At 45.4% G+C, this 16,182-nt stretch overlaps 1 protein-coding gene across 5 annotated transcripts in view; it reads left to right on the top strand.

Annotated features, from left to right (window-relative positions):
- Nucleotides 1-12,243, top strand: part of si:ch211-266k8.4 (TBC1 domain family member 10A) — a 36,482-nt gene extending 24,239 nt beyond the window's left edge. For all 5 annotated transcript variants that reach the window (XM_027028792.2, XM_035532266.1, XM_035532264.1 and 2 more), the window contains exons 18-19: nt 1,585-1,779; nt 11,592-12,243. In XM_027028792.2, coding sequence (XP_026884593.2) covers nt 1,585-1,779; nt 11,592-11,685 — 289 coding nt within the window. In that variant the 3' untranslated portion in view covers nt 11,686-12,243. The remainder of the gene's footprint in view (nt 1-1,584; nt 1,780-11,591) is intronic.
- Nucleotides 12,244-16,182: the final 3,939 nt, after the last annotated feature.

Here is a 16,182-nt window from a genome sequence, read left to right as displayed (position 1 = left end):
TGTGGTTTTTTTTAAGCCAAAAATTAAAAAAAGCCAAGCTGTTCTAGAATCTGTTCCTTGAAAGAACTCTGAAGTAGCTGATGAATGCCTGTTGAATTTGTATCAGTTTGTTTCCATTTCTTGAAGAGGGTGTAATGGGCACATGTGTAGCAGGGGATTGTGGGTAATCATTTACATACCTGTCATTCCCCACCTCTCCCATATTGGTGCCAATTGGTTGAAGTATCTCCCAGTGAGCTTGGGGTCAGCACAGGGTCAGCGTCTGGCTGATCCTGATTACCAGAGATGAGGAAATGCTTCTGTCTGTCTGAGTGTTGCATTTCAGCACCGCGGCCCAGCGCTGATCCCAGACGAGGGCCAGAGTCTGTCTCGCTCGGTGCGCACACGGCAGGCACCGATGGGCCTCTGTTTGGTACTAGCACATGATATCTCAGGGCACCAGTGACATCAGAGACTGAATTCCAGCCAATCACTGTTGAAGTCTGGTGGTGTTTCTCAGTCTGCATTAACTTTAGAGCTCAGACCTTAAATGGTCAGAGGTCAGTGTCCGACTGATGTCACGGGTCATCAGGCCGAATACCATATTGCCCTGTAGTATTTCACCAACTTATTACAAGAATGTTTTGTAGTATCAGACGAGGAGTAGTTTTTGTAGGGCAGCACCCAGCGGAAAATTATGGTTTGACTGGACCCTTCATTTATCAGAACAGGTTTACTGTGTGTATGTGACCAATGTTACAAGGCTTTTTTGAAAGCTAAACATTTGCCTGAGTTGGTTAATTGTCATTAACTCTCCCTCTTCTGTTTAGAGTGTTTTGAAAATGTATTACCAGAATGTACTAAAACCTTAATGTTGGCAAAATGTGGGTGTGAGGTAAGCGAGAAGGTTTGTGAACGCGTGTGTGTGTGTGTGTGTGTGTGTGTGTGTGTGTGTGTGTGTGTGTGTGTGTGTGTGTGTGTGTGTGTGTGTGTGTGTGTGTGTGTGTGTGTGTGTGTGTGTGATCTTATCAAGCCCGCAGCTGTTTCCTCCCTGTAACTCACTGATGTATAGATAAATCAAGCCGTATTAATACTTTGTGTGTGTTTATCTCTCATGTTGACACTCACAAAAGTGGCATAGTAGAGCAGTAGGATGCTGTAATTCCAGGCTTTATGTAGTTGAGTATGAGTATGAACTTTAGAATGGAGCTGGGAGGAAACTGCATTAGCCCAGCAGATGTGGACCTGTGAGAGGTGGAAAGCAGTGTGTGCCTCTGCACTGCTGTATGCACCAGCACAATATGGACACTCCTGATTAAACGTATGTTTATGCTAATGTGTTTAGATGAAAAGACAAATATTTAAATATGTTTAATAAGTAGTGAAACTTAAAGCCTGTGCATTTTTTTCCCCCCCAAAACATTTTAAATCGGGTTTCTTAACAAGCTCTTAAGTTGTTTGATTTAGATAATGGTGTAAAGAAGTGTTGATGTATCTATATATATCATTATTTCAATGGTTTATGACATACGATCCGGTTGCTGCAGACATTATTGTGAGTTCACAGTTGTGGAATTTGCTGCTAAACCTGTGTTGGTGTTGCAGTGGCCCGAAGCTTTTCCGAAGGCTGAAGTCTGGATCTGTGAGCAGAGTGGTCCGCAAGCGCAGTGGAGGAGCCACATCCCGCCGGGCCCGTTCCGTGGCTGTACACGGGCGTGCCCCCCAAGCCCAGCCGTCCCCCGGCCCGGCCTCACGGGTTCAGCACCAGGCCAGTGTGGAGTCCCGGAAATCCCCCCACAGGTAAGATGAGCTCTACAAGGCTTAAGGAATTCAAAAAGCCAACAGGTCCTGCAAGCTTTATTTGCCAGGGTCTGTGATAAGTGTCTTTCAGTGCGTGGTCCTCTGAGGCTGCCTGGGTAATCTCTGGTTATCTTAAAGCAGGTTAGGAAGTTTGCAGTAGGTCTTTAGCGAAGGCAGAAACACAGAGGGTGGTCTCTTCAGCACTGCTGTTGTAAACAGCCTCCACTTGTTGTACTTGGTGTAAGTGTTTAAACATCACCTAGTGCATCACTGTGCTGCCGCCATTCTGTTAAATCGAGCCCACTCTAGATTTGGCTTTTAGCAGATGGAACGAATGCTGAACCCTGCGTTGTCATAACGTTTTAATTAGAGTGCTAGCCCACCCACTCGCCATGACTCATCTTGCCAGTGTCTTCACCATGGAACTGAAGCCAAATAAACCATTTCTCATCCTAAACAAGATCACTGCGACATCATGGCTTAGCACTGCACATTGTTCTCCCCTCTGCAGCTTGCTTTGATCTCCTTGTTCAAACCCAGTTCTCAGGGTTTTAACCGCCTGGCGTGACTGAGCCTACAGGTTAGGCTGTGGTGTTTATAAATCAAAGACAGTTTGGGAGAATGAGAGGTGGGAACTGTTGAAGATCTATGGTTTCTTGTTGTCATGGTACTTAGTTTTATTTACTTTCAGTTCTTAAAAATTATGGTTTCCATTGAGAGTTCCTCCTTGTCCTTTCATAATAAGCCTCATTGGTATGTTGGGCTCTAACCTGCTGTACTGTACTAGGATATTCTATGAGTAAACGACAAAGCACTTTTGTAAGTCGCTCTGGATAAGAGCATCTGCTAAATGCTGTAGATGTAAGACTCAGTTCTCTTTCTGTCTTCACAGATAAAGCTTTAACCTGTGTCCTCTTAGTTGGTAATACCAAACATACACAAACATACACACACGCATGCATGCACGCACACCCTCCCTGTCAGGGCTGGCTGGAAAAGCTGGTAGGTGTGGAGGAAGGAAGACAGGATCCCAACTGCTCTCTGCTCAGTTATGTCGGCAGCCTTGCCCTAAAACACCCCGCAGCCAACGCGGCCCTCTCCCCAGGTGGACCCCAGAGTTCTGCTCTCTGACATGTCCAGAAGCTCCCTGGAAAGAGGTGGCACTCAGTCTGCTAGGGGCCCAGGTGACTCGGCACAGCCAGCAAACAAGCATCTGCTCTACCCAATTTCTATTAGCTTTGCTGACGTGTCCTTGGCTTCGCCGAGCTCCTGAAACCCTGCTACAGATGTCCAGGGAATGTGAGAAACACCTTTCTAGCTCTCCACAGAAAATCCTGAAGGTTGTTTCTATTGCTTTGTCTGTGACCACTTTTTTTTTTTGTGCTAAGAATTGAATCCAGCACATTAGTGTAATTGCTTCTAATGAACTTGGCCTGGGTGCCAAAGACATTGTGGTTACTGGTTTGTGATGCAACAGGTTACCCAACCTGATATTGCCGCATTCTTTTTGAAGGCCTAATAAAGGCATATGGTTGTCATTTTGACAGTCGGGAACCCTTTGATTCATTGTGAAATTATTTAATCTGATTTACTCAGAAAAGCAAGAATGTTTTTCAGTATTTACCTTCCGTATTGGGACCGGACTGTCACACACAGGCTATGATCAGTCACTCACTCATGTTTCATAAATTTTGTTGTTGTTGTTGTTTATCTTACCTGCGACTGTGGGGCGATGCTGTCTTTGTTCCTTTTACTGGGTTTGGAAGAATAAATGCATAATCCAACTTTAATCTAACTAATCTAAGATTTTGGAGCGTGTCTCTGGAATTTTTGCCCATTCATCCAGCAGAGCGTTTGTGAGCTCAGTCGTGTTGGAGGACCGGGCCTGGCTAGCAGTCGTCATCCTAGTTCATGCCAAAGGCGTTTGATAGGGTTGAGGTCAGGGCTCTGTGTGGGCCAGTCAAGGTCTTCCACGCCAGACTCACCCAACCAATTGTCCAAAATGTCTTGGTGTGCTGAAGCATTAAGATTTCCCTTCACTTGAACTAAGCGGCCAAGGCCAAACCCCTGTAAAACAACACCATAGCGTCATCCCTCCTCCACCAAACATTACACTTGGCACAATGTAGTCAGGCAGGAAACATTCTTTTGGCATTTGCCAAGCTCATGTTCATCCATCAGATTGCCAATGAGAGAAGCAGGATTCCTCACGCCTCACACCCACTAAAATACTACTGAGGTGTATATTTATAGGTTTGTTTGTGTGGAAAAGTGCTTATGGTCTTCACTATAGCTCATATTAAGGCAGTTTAGATTTGCTTGGAATGCAGCCTCTATTCTGGTATCATCAATTGGTCCATCACTGAAGTCTTCAACTCTGGCCCTTGATTCCAATTTCCTGACTTGGATTTTGTAATTGTTGGTTGTTAATTTAGCTGTGAGTAACCGATTGGCCAGTTTTTGTCAACCATTACTCCTGGGCAAAGGTTGTAAAGGCTGGGACACTACTATTTATTCTAAAATCCAGGAACCATAGCCAACACTCCAGTGGTAGTGGTGGTGGTGGTAGTAGTAGTAGTAGTTGTTGTTGTTGTTGTTGTTTGCTATTTCAGACTAAATTTGTCCTAGAATTGGATTGTCAGAGTTTTTCATTTTTCCCTCTCTGATATCCAATCCTGAATTTTCTGTGCTATCAGCCCAATATCGATACTGGATATACTGGGTATATTGGGTATTGGTCCCAGCTCTGTCCAGGACTGGGATTTGTATTTGAGGTCCAGAGTTAAAGATGCTCTGAGACTTGCAGCATTCTTTAGAATTTCAGATTTGCAAGGCTGTCACTCGCACGGCCTTGTGTTGCTTGATTGTGTACAGTAGGTCTCGGTCTGCTTGCTGGTGCTGGTTGCAGGAAGCACTCTGAGGCAGGGAGAGTCCTGGGAACCCACTCCATCCCTGCATGCCATGTGGGTGCTGGGTTGCGGGTGGCGTGGCACAGACACCCGATCCCCTTCCCTGCATTTGATGTGTGGCTGAGGCTCCCTAGAGAGTGGAGCTGATTACAGCGTATCTGGCAACCCCACTGAGAATGGGATATGTAAGAGGCATGTAGGCCTTTGTAGTAACCGCCCGCATGTCTGCTCTGTCGGCAGCTTCTGTGCCGGGTGGAGCCAGTGCCACTGCTCTCTTGGGGGGGGGGGTTACTTGCGTGAGGGCGTAGGGGACCCACAGCCCAGGTTCACAGACGCACGGAGCCTCTCGTCATCCCCCCCCCCCCCCCCGTCACCTCTTCACACTGAGGCTGATGGTGTAGTCAACGCTGGTACAACACAGAAAAGACAAATGTGCCAGCAGCAGTGGGGAGGAAGCAGGCTGGCCCTGGTTAGCGGGAGAAGCAGACACCCTCAGCTCTCCCACACAACGCAAGTGGCGCTGCTTTTACTTATTCATGACCCTGCTCATCATTTCCCAGCATTCCCCTGCTGTTTGCTGCCTGCGGACTTTCCTGTCCCAGACTTCGGGGGTATGTTTCACTCTGTGTGTTTTGAAACCCAATTCGGTGCGAAGTTTTCAGAGAGCTCTGGGAAGGTAACTGGAGCTTGTGGTGAGGAGATCATTCTCACCAGCACTGGTTCAATATTCATGCCCAGACTCATCTAAAACTTCCAGCGTTAGTGCAGAAGACAGGCTGCTAGTGTTTGACTTTGGTTCTCTGTATAACTGTATTCAGTAGGAGCGAGAGGGAACGCACTAGCCTATGAACTGTTGTATTGAGAAATATGGTCAGTTTAGCAGTATATGCTACTTTTGTTCTCCTGACATTTTGTGACTGTAACAGTAAAGTAATAGCAAATAATCTGTGTACACACATTATCCCTATATCAATGACAAAATATAACAGTGCACAATTAATCTATTTACTTAATCTGTTTGGTGTGTTATTTACTTTATTACACTCAGGTTGTTAATCTTAGTTATTGATGCAGTTTTTTGTCTGCTGTTGACGCTTTATGTAATGATCAGCACTGGTAGTTTTGCACTTAGTGTGTGTGCTGTTGCAGTTTGTGTTTAACATCTGCTGTTGGCAGCATTCAGATTTTGCCTCTGGGGTCTCTAAAGCACAAAAGTCCCGTGGATGTCGCCTCATTCCTGTGGCTCTTCACCTGCCCGTGTGAGAAGACCTGTAGGGTTTGAAAGCCCAGATCTCCTTAAAGAAAGAAACCGCGGTGCTCACTTCCTGAGCAAGAGTCGTCATCACACACACACACTGGTCACCTCAGCCCCGGCTAACCCATCTGATGATGCCCTTTTATCTTTGACGCATTGAATCAAGATGTTTCCTTGTCTTCTACTCAAAATCACTGATTTATTTGCTGGATTGTTGAGTTTTAAAATCTTCAATCTTTTTGTACGTTTTCCGGATGCTTTCGGTAATGTTGAAATGAGCCTCCAGGACTTCACTTCATGCGTAATTGCATTCATTATCCTTCAGATCTCCACTCCAGTGGGGGAGCCAGTGATTGCTGTCTCTGACTCCTGCTGTCCTGTTCTGGACAGCTTCCTCAGTGTATGGCAAGCAGCATACGAGTCGCCATTCCAGTTGCCTTCATTGTCACTGTGACCAAAATCATCACGGTTATCAGTATTGGCACAGTATTGTTGTTATTATTATTATTATTGTTGTTGTTGTTGTTGTTGTTGTTAACATAAATACAAGTGACTCTCAGGAAGACAGTGACAGTATAACGAACCTAACAACTGACATGGAGAAGTATAGTGTTTCTCCTACAGGAGCACTTTTACGACCAATTTAACTTTTGCTGGATTTTAAATGAACAAAAATTTGTTTCTTGGGTGACTTATGTATGTAATGTTATTGTGTGCAGTAGGCAAATAGATCTGCAGACATGTGGAGAAGATGCAGAAGATGGGGTCAAAGCTTCTTGTTATTGTTTTTGTTAAGCCTATTACTGTTACCCACATCAAAAAGATGCAGGCTAGCCTGCATCTATTCTGTACATCTAGACTGTTGAAATGTATTAATGTCTTGGCTCTTTTTATAGATGACATTTACTTTCTCAGGCTACAAAAACGTTCTTAAATGAAGTGCAGATAATGTTTTTACATGCCAAAGTTCAGTTACCTGCTTCAGTATTTCCATGCATTGCTCCAGGTGCTCCAGCCTATAAGTAAGAAGTGAATTTCCAAGCATGGATGTTAAGGATGCATTATTCATCACAAATCAAGTGCTCAGGGAAGAGTTGAGTCTGCTTGTGCTTGTTGTTTTCTGAAACTCTTGGTATAATAGGCTAATTTTAGGTCGTTTCAGAATATTCCAATAATGCTGAGGAGTGAAAATGAACTAGCAGGTGTTTTCCAATGTTCACTTTGTCCTCTTAGGCTGAAGGTTCTCTAGCACGCCGTCATTGCCTGACCAAGAAATGAACCCGCGTTCCGTGCTACGCCTGTGCATGGGAGACTGGAGCCAGCTCTGGCCGATTTAACCGTGATCAACCACAGCTTTAAAGATGAGGAAAATTTCGAATGGTAATGCTGTCAGGAATTTTTACCGTGGTAACTGGTTTCATCCCTAGTTCCCACATGAATGCTGAATTAGTAGCGGCATCCTATGGCTAATTGTAAAGATATTAAACACTGATCATGGGTAACAAACTTGTCATGCTATCTGATGCTTGGGCTGTGGACGGTTCTGTGTATAGATTTTTTTTTTCATAGAATGTTGTAGATTTTTAAACGCATGTTAAAATGGTTTGTACACATCTGGTCCTGTCTTGGTGTGAGGTTCTCACACATCTCACACTCATCCATGCAGAGTGCTGTTCTAATCTAGGGTCAGGAGATCCCCTGGGACATCAAGAAAGACCACGTCCTTGGTGGCACAAGAGTTGTCGTTTCTGTTTCTGTCAGGACTTGGAGTCAAGTCAAGTCCATTTGAGTCTGAGGGCTGGAGGCTCAAAAGCAGGCTTGACTGATACTCACCACTGTGCTAATTAGATTTTCTGGAAGAAAATTACTTAAGCTTGAGTCTTTAACCACCCCTTCCTAGACTGGGAGCCCATCATAGTGGTGCAGGTTCTAGTGGGGCTTACTGGAGATTGACATTGGGGAGGACTGACTAAAAACTGTTAGACCAAAAAGCCCAGTACTGGTTTGTGCTGCAATATACTGAGGTGGTATATCCGACACCTAAAGTGACACGTCTTCCGTGACCACCTTAATCTGCCTCACGGGAAAAGCGTTACGGTACATTTAAATCTGTAGCGTTGCCGATGAATGGTGAAAGGGGGGGGGTGGAGTGGGAGAAAGCCGGAACAAGTGAGAGACTCGAGCAAGACGTGGAATATAATGTCACTTCTGTTTTGCCTGCTCCGTGCTACCCTCAGTGACAGGTTTGGCTCCTGTCAAACAACATTAACCTTCCTCTGATCTCATTTCTATCAGCCCCACTTAATAATGCCCCTTCTGTTGCTATTGCCCCCACCTGCGGAGGAGCGAGCCAGACTTCTGCCAGTCAGGATTAGTCTCCGGACTGGGACTGGGACTTAGCCCTCACTCTTTCCTGGGCCTGTCTGGCGATGCTGGCTCCGCCCACCTCCATCTTTAGTCCACCACGGTTGTCTGGCAGGCAATGGCAGTTCAGATCTTCTTGGCAGGCCTGGAGAGCCTGACGGTGCCAGCATACGTCTCCAGTCTGCTGTGCCTAAACTCTTCAGGGTAATCTCCCCCCACACAATCAGTGCAGCTCTGCGTGGGTGTGCGGTGGATAGTGGCTGTTGCACACATGTGTGTGCACGCCCACACACACACACACACACACACAGAGTTAGAGTTAGTTCAACCAGGCCTGTGTTTAGAGCAGTCTGGTGAAAGCTGGCTCTCAGGGGATGCGTGGGGTGGAGGGGTTGTTGGCGTGATCGTAAAAGTCTCATTGTTTCAAAAGTGTCTTAGCCCGAGAGTCTGCATAGTGCAGAAATGTGAGCATTGATACCGCAAAAGTCACAAATATGCAAAGAACCAGTCCGTTGTTTTTGTGTAAATATTCTGACCAGTTTCACACATTCCAGAGACATATTCTGTGGCTTTGACATGCTGGCATGAGCCAATAGATGTAAATAATCAATTATCAATTAAAGTGATAAAAACTATTGGAGTCTTTATACCAGAAACCAAAAGTATTTCCCCTTGAGCAGCACTGGACCGTAACCTCTTGCGTTGTCTCTGCTTCAAAATGGTTTTATTCCCAGGTTTGACCCCTAAAAACCTGCCTTTTAGCAAAATTATCCATAGGACATTATCTTGAAGGGTTCTTCATTCTACCAAGGCTGTATCAGAAATGTAGTGTTTAAAGGTGCTTTATCCCTGGATGACCTCAGGAAGTCTGAGACTCATGGGCACTGTACATGAACTAATGACCTCCGCTTTACACAAAGGCAGTGTGTCTGAGGAGTTTACACACTTATACTGCATTTGTCTGAGCTAGCAGCTGAAGGGTGTGTCTCTACATGTGTGAGTGTTTTTCCACTGTGCTTTTATCTGAATTAATAAGAGTGAACCCTGTGGTGGTAATGATATTTATACACTTGGTGATATGTGAATATGATATTTAGTGATGTCGAACAACATAGTTGGAGGGCTGAAGCTGTGTGCGAGTGGTTAAGGTACTTGACTAATAATCAGAAGGTTGCCGATTCACAACCCACCACTAACAAGTTGCCACTGTCGGGGCCCTGAGCAAGACCCTTATCCCTCAATTGCTCGAATTGTACTCAGCCGTGATTGTAGGTCGCTTTGGATAAAAGCGTCACCTGAATGTTAAAAACAAATTTCATATTTACCAGTCTGGAAAAAGGAAGGTATGGAGAAGGGGAGGAGAGAGAGAGGTAGCTGAGAGTCGAGCTCTGGTTGCCCTGGAAGCTGTTGAGCGTCTCTGTGCCTTTTTGTTTCAAATGGGTCCCATTGCCTGTTTAAAATACGGTAAACCAATTCTGTGGGTGGCTTTCCATCTCCTCTAGTGTGGAAAACATGAGCGAGTGAACACACACACATATACACATAAACACACACACACACACACTCACATATATATACACACACGCACATATATACACACACACACAAATATACTCACTCACACACTCTCTCACAGTCACTCGCACGCGCACATACACGCACTCACACTCTCTGACTCGCTCACACGCACTCTGACGCGCGCGCACTCTCACATACATACATGCACACTCACATACATGCACACTCACTCACTCTCACTCTCACACTATCATATATACACACAGTCACACACTCACATATACACACACACTCTCACACACACATTCATACATACTCTCTCACTCTCACTCGCACTCGCACTCTCTCTCACACTCACTCACTCACTCATTCACACTCTGACACACTCACTCCCACACTCACGCACACTCGCTCGCTCACTCACTCACTCGCGCGCGCACACACACACTCACACACACTCTCTGAGACACACACTCACACAGACTCTGACGCACGCACACGCACACTCACATACACACACACTCACATACATGCTCACTCACTCACTCACTCTCTCTCTCACACTATCTCATATATATATATATATATATATATACACACACACTGTCACACACTCACATACTCACACTCTCACTCACTCACTCACACACATTCATTCACTCACTCACACTCGCACTCTCACACACACTCTGACGAGCGCACTCTCTGACGCGCGCACTCTGAGACGCACACACTCTGAGACACACACACTCTCTGAGACACACACACTCTCACATTCATTCACACATACACTCACACACTCACACTCACTCAGACTCTGACACACACGCACTCTGACGCACGTGCACGCACACTCACATACACGCACACTCACTCTCTCACACTATCATATACACACACATTGTCACACACACACACATACACACTCACTCACACACACACACATACATACTCACACACTCGCACTCACACACTTGCACTCTCACACACACTCTCACACTCTCTCACTCTCACTCACTCTCTCTCTCACGCACTCACTCACACTCTCACTCACACACTCTGACGCACTCTCTGACACTCGCACATACACACACACACTCGCGTGCACACGCGCGCACTCACGCACACGCGCGCTCTCTCACTCTCACACCATCATATATACACACACTCTCATACACTATCACATATACACACATACATACACACACACACACACTCTCGCTCGCTCACACACGCTCGCTCACACACACACACACTCACGCGCTCGCTCGCTCACTCACTCGCACACACATACACACACACTCACTCGCACACACTCATTCGCACACACATACACACTCACTCTCCCACACACTCTCACTCACTCACTCTCACACTCTCACACTCACTCACTCACACTTGTGCTTGTGGAAGTGCCTACGTTTGTGCTGTTTACTTTGCGCCTGCAGTATATCTTACTTTAATTTTGTGGTCTTGTTCTTGTGTTAACCTTGTCAGCCGAGTTAACCTTTCAGTCCTCCATTATTTGTGCTGCTTTTAACTGCCAGGAAGGTTGAGGAGAAAGTGCAGACTGTGTGTGTGTGTGTGTGTGTGGAGGGGTAACAACTGAGGGTTTGATTTTGAGAAGATCCTCATTTTGAAAAAGAAGCCAGTGAAGTGTCTCTGACCAGTCTGACCTGACCACATGTTTTGAGGATCTACCACTTTCCAACTCGGTCAGAGATGGAGAATATTTAGCTTCTTAACTTCCTCTGTCTTTCCTGAAGGAACCTCTCACAAGGACGTACCCCACTGGCTGAGTGCAATGGCGCCATCAGTCCTTCTTCAGCCAATCAGGTGCGGGAGTCCCAGCTCATCTGAAAGGGGAAAGGGGGCCAGGGGAAAACGCCTCTCTCCTCGGTGAGCGACTCGAGCCTTAATGGGGGTGTCTCCACCTGGACCTTCATGTTCTGACAACTAACTACTTTTTGGTTGGAGCAAAGTTTGATCCAGGCAACCTTAACCACCAATAGTCCAACCTTAATAGTCAATTAACCTCATAACTTTCTAACCAGAGTGAGCATGAGAGAAGCTGTTTATGGAACTTTGAAATGTATTATTGGATAGATAGCCTCCATCTGTGGCGCTATTTTAAGCCGGGAATGGCATGTCATGTTTTGCTCTTTAGTAGTTCTGTAGTTTATTAGTCATTAATATGATTACTTATTGCTTCTCATGGTAATTATAAGCACTATGTAATTATAAACACAGTAATTATATAAGATATCATTAAACAAGACCTGCTAATCTGGCTACATTCACCTCTTTACAAGGAATTTCTCTGATGGATTTCCAAAGTGCAACATCCGTTATTTTTAATTCCTTAGAGTGTTTGTTTTTACAGTCATATTTGTAACCATTTATGATAATAAAAGATGAATGAACTGCTTAATGGCCTCTAATTATTAATTCATGTTGCTGTCTTGGGCTTTGGGTCCCTATACCTGCAGGGTCCTTTCCTGTAAACTCCCACAATGTTTCTGCTAAAATGCCCCTGAGGCTGGATGCCACACACTTCAGAGAAGGATGACGTTTGGGGGTAACTCCTCTTTGACATGCTCAGATCTCCTCCGAGTTTGTGAAATGGTTGGGGTTTTGTTAATTAAGCTATTGTAAAGGACAGAGTTGAGTGGCTTCTCTCTAGGTAATGTCATTGTGTAAGTCTGCACCACTCACCTTTACTAGCGAGACGAGGACCGTGGCATCACAAACAAAACCCAGACATACTGTGCGTGTGTGTGAGGGAGACCCAGACAGAGGGAGTGTTCTGAGAGAAGCCTTGTAATTATCAGAGGTGTGGGTTTCATACTAACAGCACAGCATGAAGACAGCTGTACGACAATGTCACGCAATCCTGTTCTGTTTTTGTTTTTTTTGCTCTTGTCTACAGAGGGGACCTTTTCTGTCCGTCATCAGTGCATTCGAGAGATTTTCGGATGTTTTAGCTTGTAGATTCTGATTTGTGGATCTGTTTGTGGATTCTGTTTTCTCCTTCATGATTGGTCACCTACTTCCTTACAGGCAGTACCGAGTACGGCAGGTTATATACCATCCCAGGGGTACTCCCGTCTCTGACGCTCAGAAACCTGCAGCTCGTCAGCCTGCTTGGATTGGTCTGTTGCTTGGATCAGCCTTGCTTTCACGTGATTTATCTTCATTTATTTATGTGAAGTAAGACTGAAGATAAATCAGTTAAGTGCATAAAACCTGTGGTAGTAGCTGCGATGTGGTACAGTACACATCACATCCTACTGTTACTTCGTTACTTCGGCTACAAGTGTGAGTTGAATGTAGCTACAGTAACTTACATACCTGAACTGACTTAAAGGGAGTTTGGTGGCGGGTAGTTGTTTGTTAATGGAGATTCCTGGCTGTTTTGGAATGCCGAGCTGATCTATGCATACTGCACATGATGCTCTCAGAGTTCTGGTTCGCACCTGGCTATAATCCTGGGCCATATACTGCTCTCTGGTAGTGCTAAGCCCTGCATAACGAAGCAGATGTAATTGAGGAGGTGGGTGTCTCAAGAGTGGTTTGTATTATAGCACCTCATTATAGCTGCTATGGCTGCAACAGAGCAACTATGGCTAGCTTGAGTTTTGTTTGAGTGCTCGTAGTGTTTGAGAGTGAGAGTGGAAGGTTTTGCTCCTCTGAGACAAAGAACACCTCCACCCCCCCCCCCCCCACCCCCGATCGGCTATCGCTCTAGTGACCTATTAAGCTCAGGAATGCGGGAGCAAACCTGCCTGACCTTGTAACGGTTCAGAGCCGCTAGTTCATGATCAAAGCCACCCTGGGGTGGGTGCGTTGGAACTTAATGACGTCATCCACTTGCTCCATGTTTTCAAACATTCTCCGTCCTTGTTAAATTTCCGCGTGTTCGCTAATGTGCTTGCGTTGCCCGTGGTGCGTGATTCATTCCCACACCTTTGCCACTCTTAGTGTGCCATGCTGTCCTCTGTCCGTCCCCCAGAATATGGCGTTTGAAGTGGCAAGATGGTCATGTGACACACACACTGTCGTTTCTTGTGACATTGACACTCTTGGGAGTTCTGTCATGACTGTAATGAGATGTTGCTGTTCAAGTGTGATAATGCTGTCACACAGGTTGCAACTTGCTTGTCCTGTGGAAAAAGAAAATTCTGACGTGTCACGTATCATGGAAATATCTGCAAATATAATTGTTGTATGGATGGCAGAGACCATCCATGAAGTGTAGAGTTTCACAGTCTTTTGTTGCTTATAGCCAAACTGAAAGTAAGATGATGAAGCCTTAGCTTGTGGTATTCTGCCTTCGCAGTGCTGCACTAGTGAGCCAACTCTGACGTAGAAGTTTAGCTTCGGTGTACAGTGTAACTTGGGTGCGTTAATCATTGTGTGTGTGTGCGCGCACGCCCATGTGCATGCGTAGAGCTTTAGGCTATTGTGCTGCACAGATTGCTGACAGAAGCTCTTTCACACACTGCTCTGAGATGCTCTGTTGGGTTCTTTTGTGATGATTCAGGTTGGAGTCTGAGGAAGATGGGCTGACCCTGGATCAGTGCTAAAGCATAGCACCTAAATGGTAGAGTGTCATGTTTGCCCCGAGCGCTGACCGCACTGAGATCTGCAGGAGGTAGAAACAGAGAGAGACATTCGTTATTGACAGTGTTCTTTTTCACCGTTTCAGTGTCCATGGACGCAGTGATCGCCAGCACTTTCAGGAGCAGAGAAGAAAGAAGTGTAGTCCAGTAATTGTGTTGACCGAATGGTTATTACCAAGCGTCACGTTGAAGCGCTGCCATCTACACAGCTAAGATGTGGTTTCTTGACTATTGGGACACAGTGTGAAAGCGCAGTGCTGACTGAAGGAGAGAGGAGCTTCTTTCCGTTTTCTCTCTCTTTCTCTCTCTGCTTGGTTCTTTTCCTCTCGTTGGGTTTGTGGGAATGGTGTGCAGGAAGGGGCAGAGGAGCCATCTGCTTCCTGAGATTTGAACACTAGGACACATGGCCACAACGTACTGTCAAAATGAGTGTCTGTCTGACACACACACACACACACACACACACACACACACTCTTCCTGAGAAAGAAAGTACAGTATGACCATTTTGTAACCATGATGTCAGCAGCTGCACAAGGGTAAGTGTGTGTTTAAAAGTGCATGTAAATGCAGTCTAAGCACCACTTACTTTCCTTTGTAGTCATCGTCTTGTTTTTTTGTTTGTATACTCTGCTTGCATTTCATGTTGTTTTGCAGATTAAACTTGACTCATCGAAGTCATATAGAGTGAAGGTGAAGGATTTGCCATCTCACTGGATGAGGAAATATGACTTAGTTCCTCTTCTTTTTCTTTTAGAGTGATGCTTGTTAATTATAGACATCTGCGCGATCACACACAATAAGGTGGTTTGCGTTTTCTGGTCTTTACGAGGCGCAATGGCCCTCACTTTTCCAGATTGGCAGCTAACGTGACTCACACTTGCCTGTGGAGGTTTGGTAGCGACTAGTGATTTAAAAAAAAAACCAACAAAACACTCCTTTCAACATGGAGAGAAAAGATATAATGTATGACTCTCTTTAAAGCCCAGTCCCAAGCTGCAGGGATGCAACAGTGAATGCCCTAGGAATGCGTCCTAGTTAGGTCTCACCCAGCATAGACGACACAGTTCACACACGAAGCTCTACGGGGCGTCTGCTGTGTAGATGTCTCAGGTCGCGGGATGCTGACTAGCATTAATGACATGCGCTGTTGAACACGCTGTCAGTGTGTGTGTGTCCCAACTTGTTTTTACCAAGAACCTGTTTGATTGCTGTCAGCTTTACTTGTTTGTAACACACACTTACACACACTTATTCCACCCATTGTGATATTACACAATTACTGTGCCAAATAAAGGTCTCATTACTGGATAGAAAGAAGTGTCTGCAAGTCAGTTCATCGTGAGAGTTAGCCTACTAATCTCAACCTAAGGCCTTCAATCCTAAACCTAATTCCCTAAACTCCAGTTCATGGTTTCTGAATGTTGGTTATCTGTGCAGGGACATGGTTCTCCAGAACTGGCAATGTGGAATACTGCTTTACACCCCGAACCCCTAAACTAATGATATAGTCTGAGGACTGTGGTGTTTCTTTCAGCCCTGTACAGCTGCAGGGATTAAGCAGTCTATTTGGACCAGTGGTGCTCAAGTCTGGTCCTGGAGGCCCAGAGTCCAGCATTGTTTGGCTGTCACCCTGCTCAAATACGAATTTTCAGAGGTAATGCATCCACCACTGCATAGCAGAAGTAGAAACATACTGTACACAAAGGAAAAACAAAAGATTTTCAATTCAAAAA

Source organism: Electrophorus electricus, chromosome 12 (assembly GCF_013358815.1).
Source record: "Electrophorus electricus isolate fEleEle1 chromosome 12, fEleEle1.pri, whole genome shotgun sequence".
Classification (NCBI taxonomy): Eukaryota; Metazoa; Chordata; class Actinopteri; order Gymnotiformes; family Gymnotidae; genus Electrophorus; species Electrophorus electricus.
Note: the sequence above shows the minus strand (reverse complement) of the source record. Positions and strands in the feature narration are given on the sequence as shown.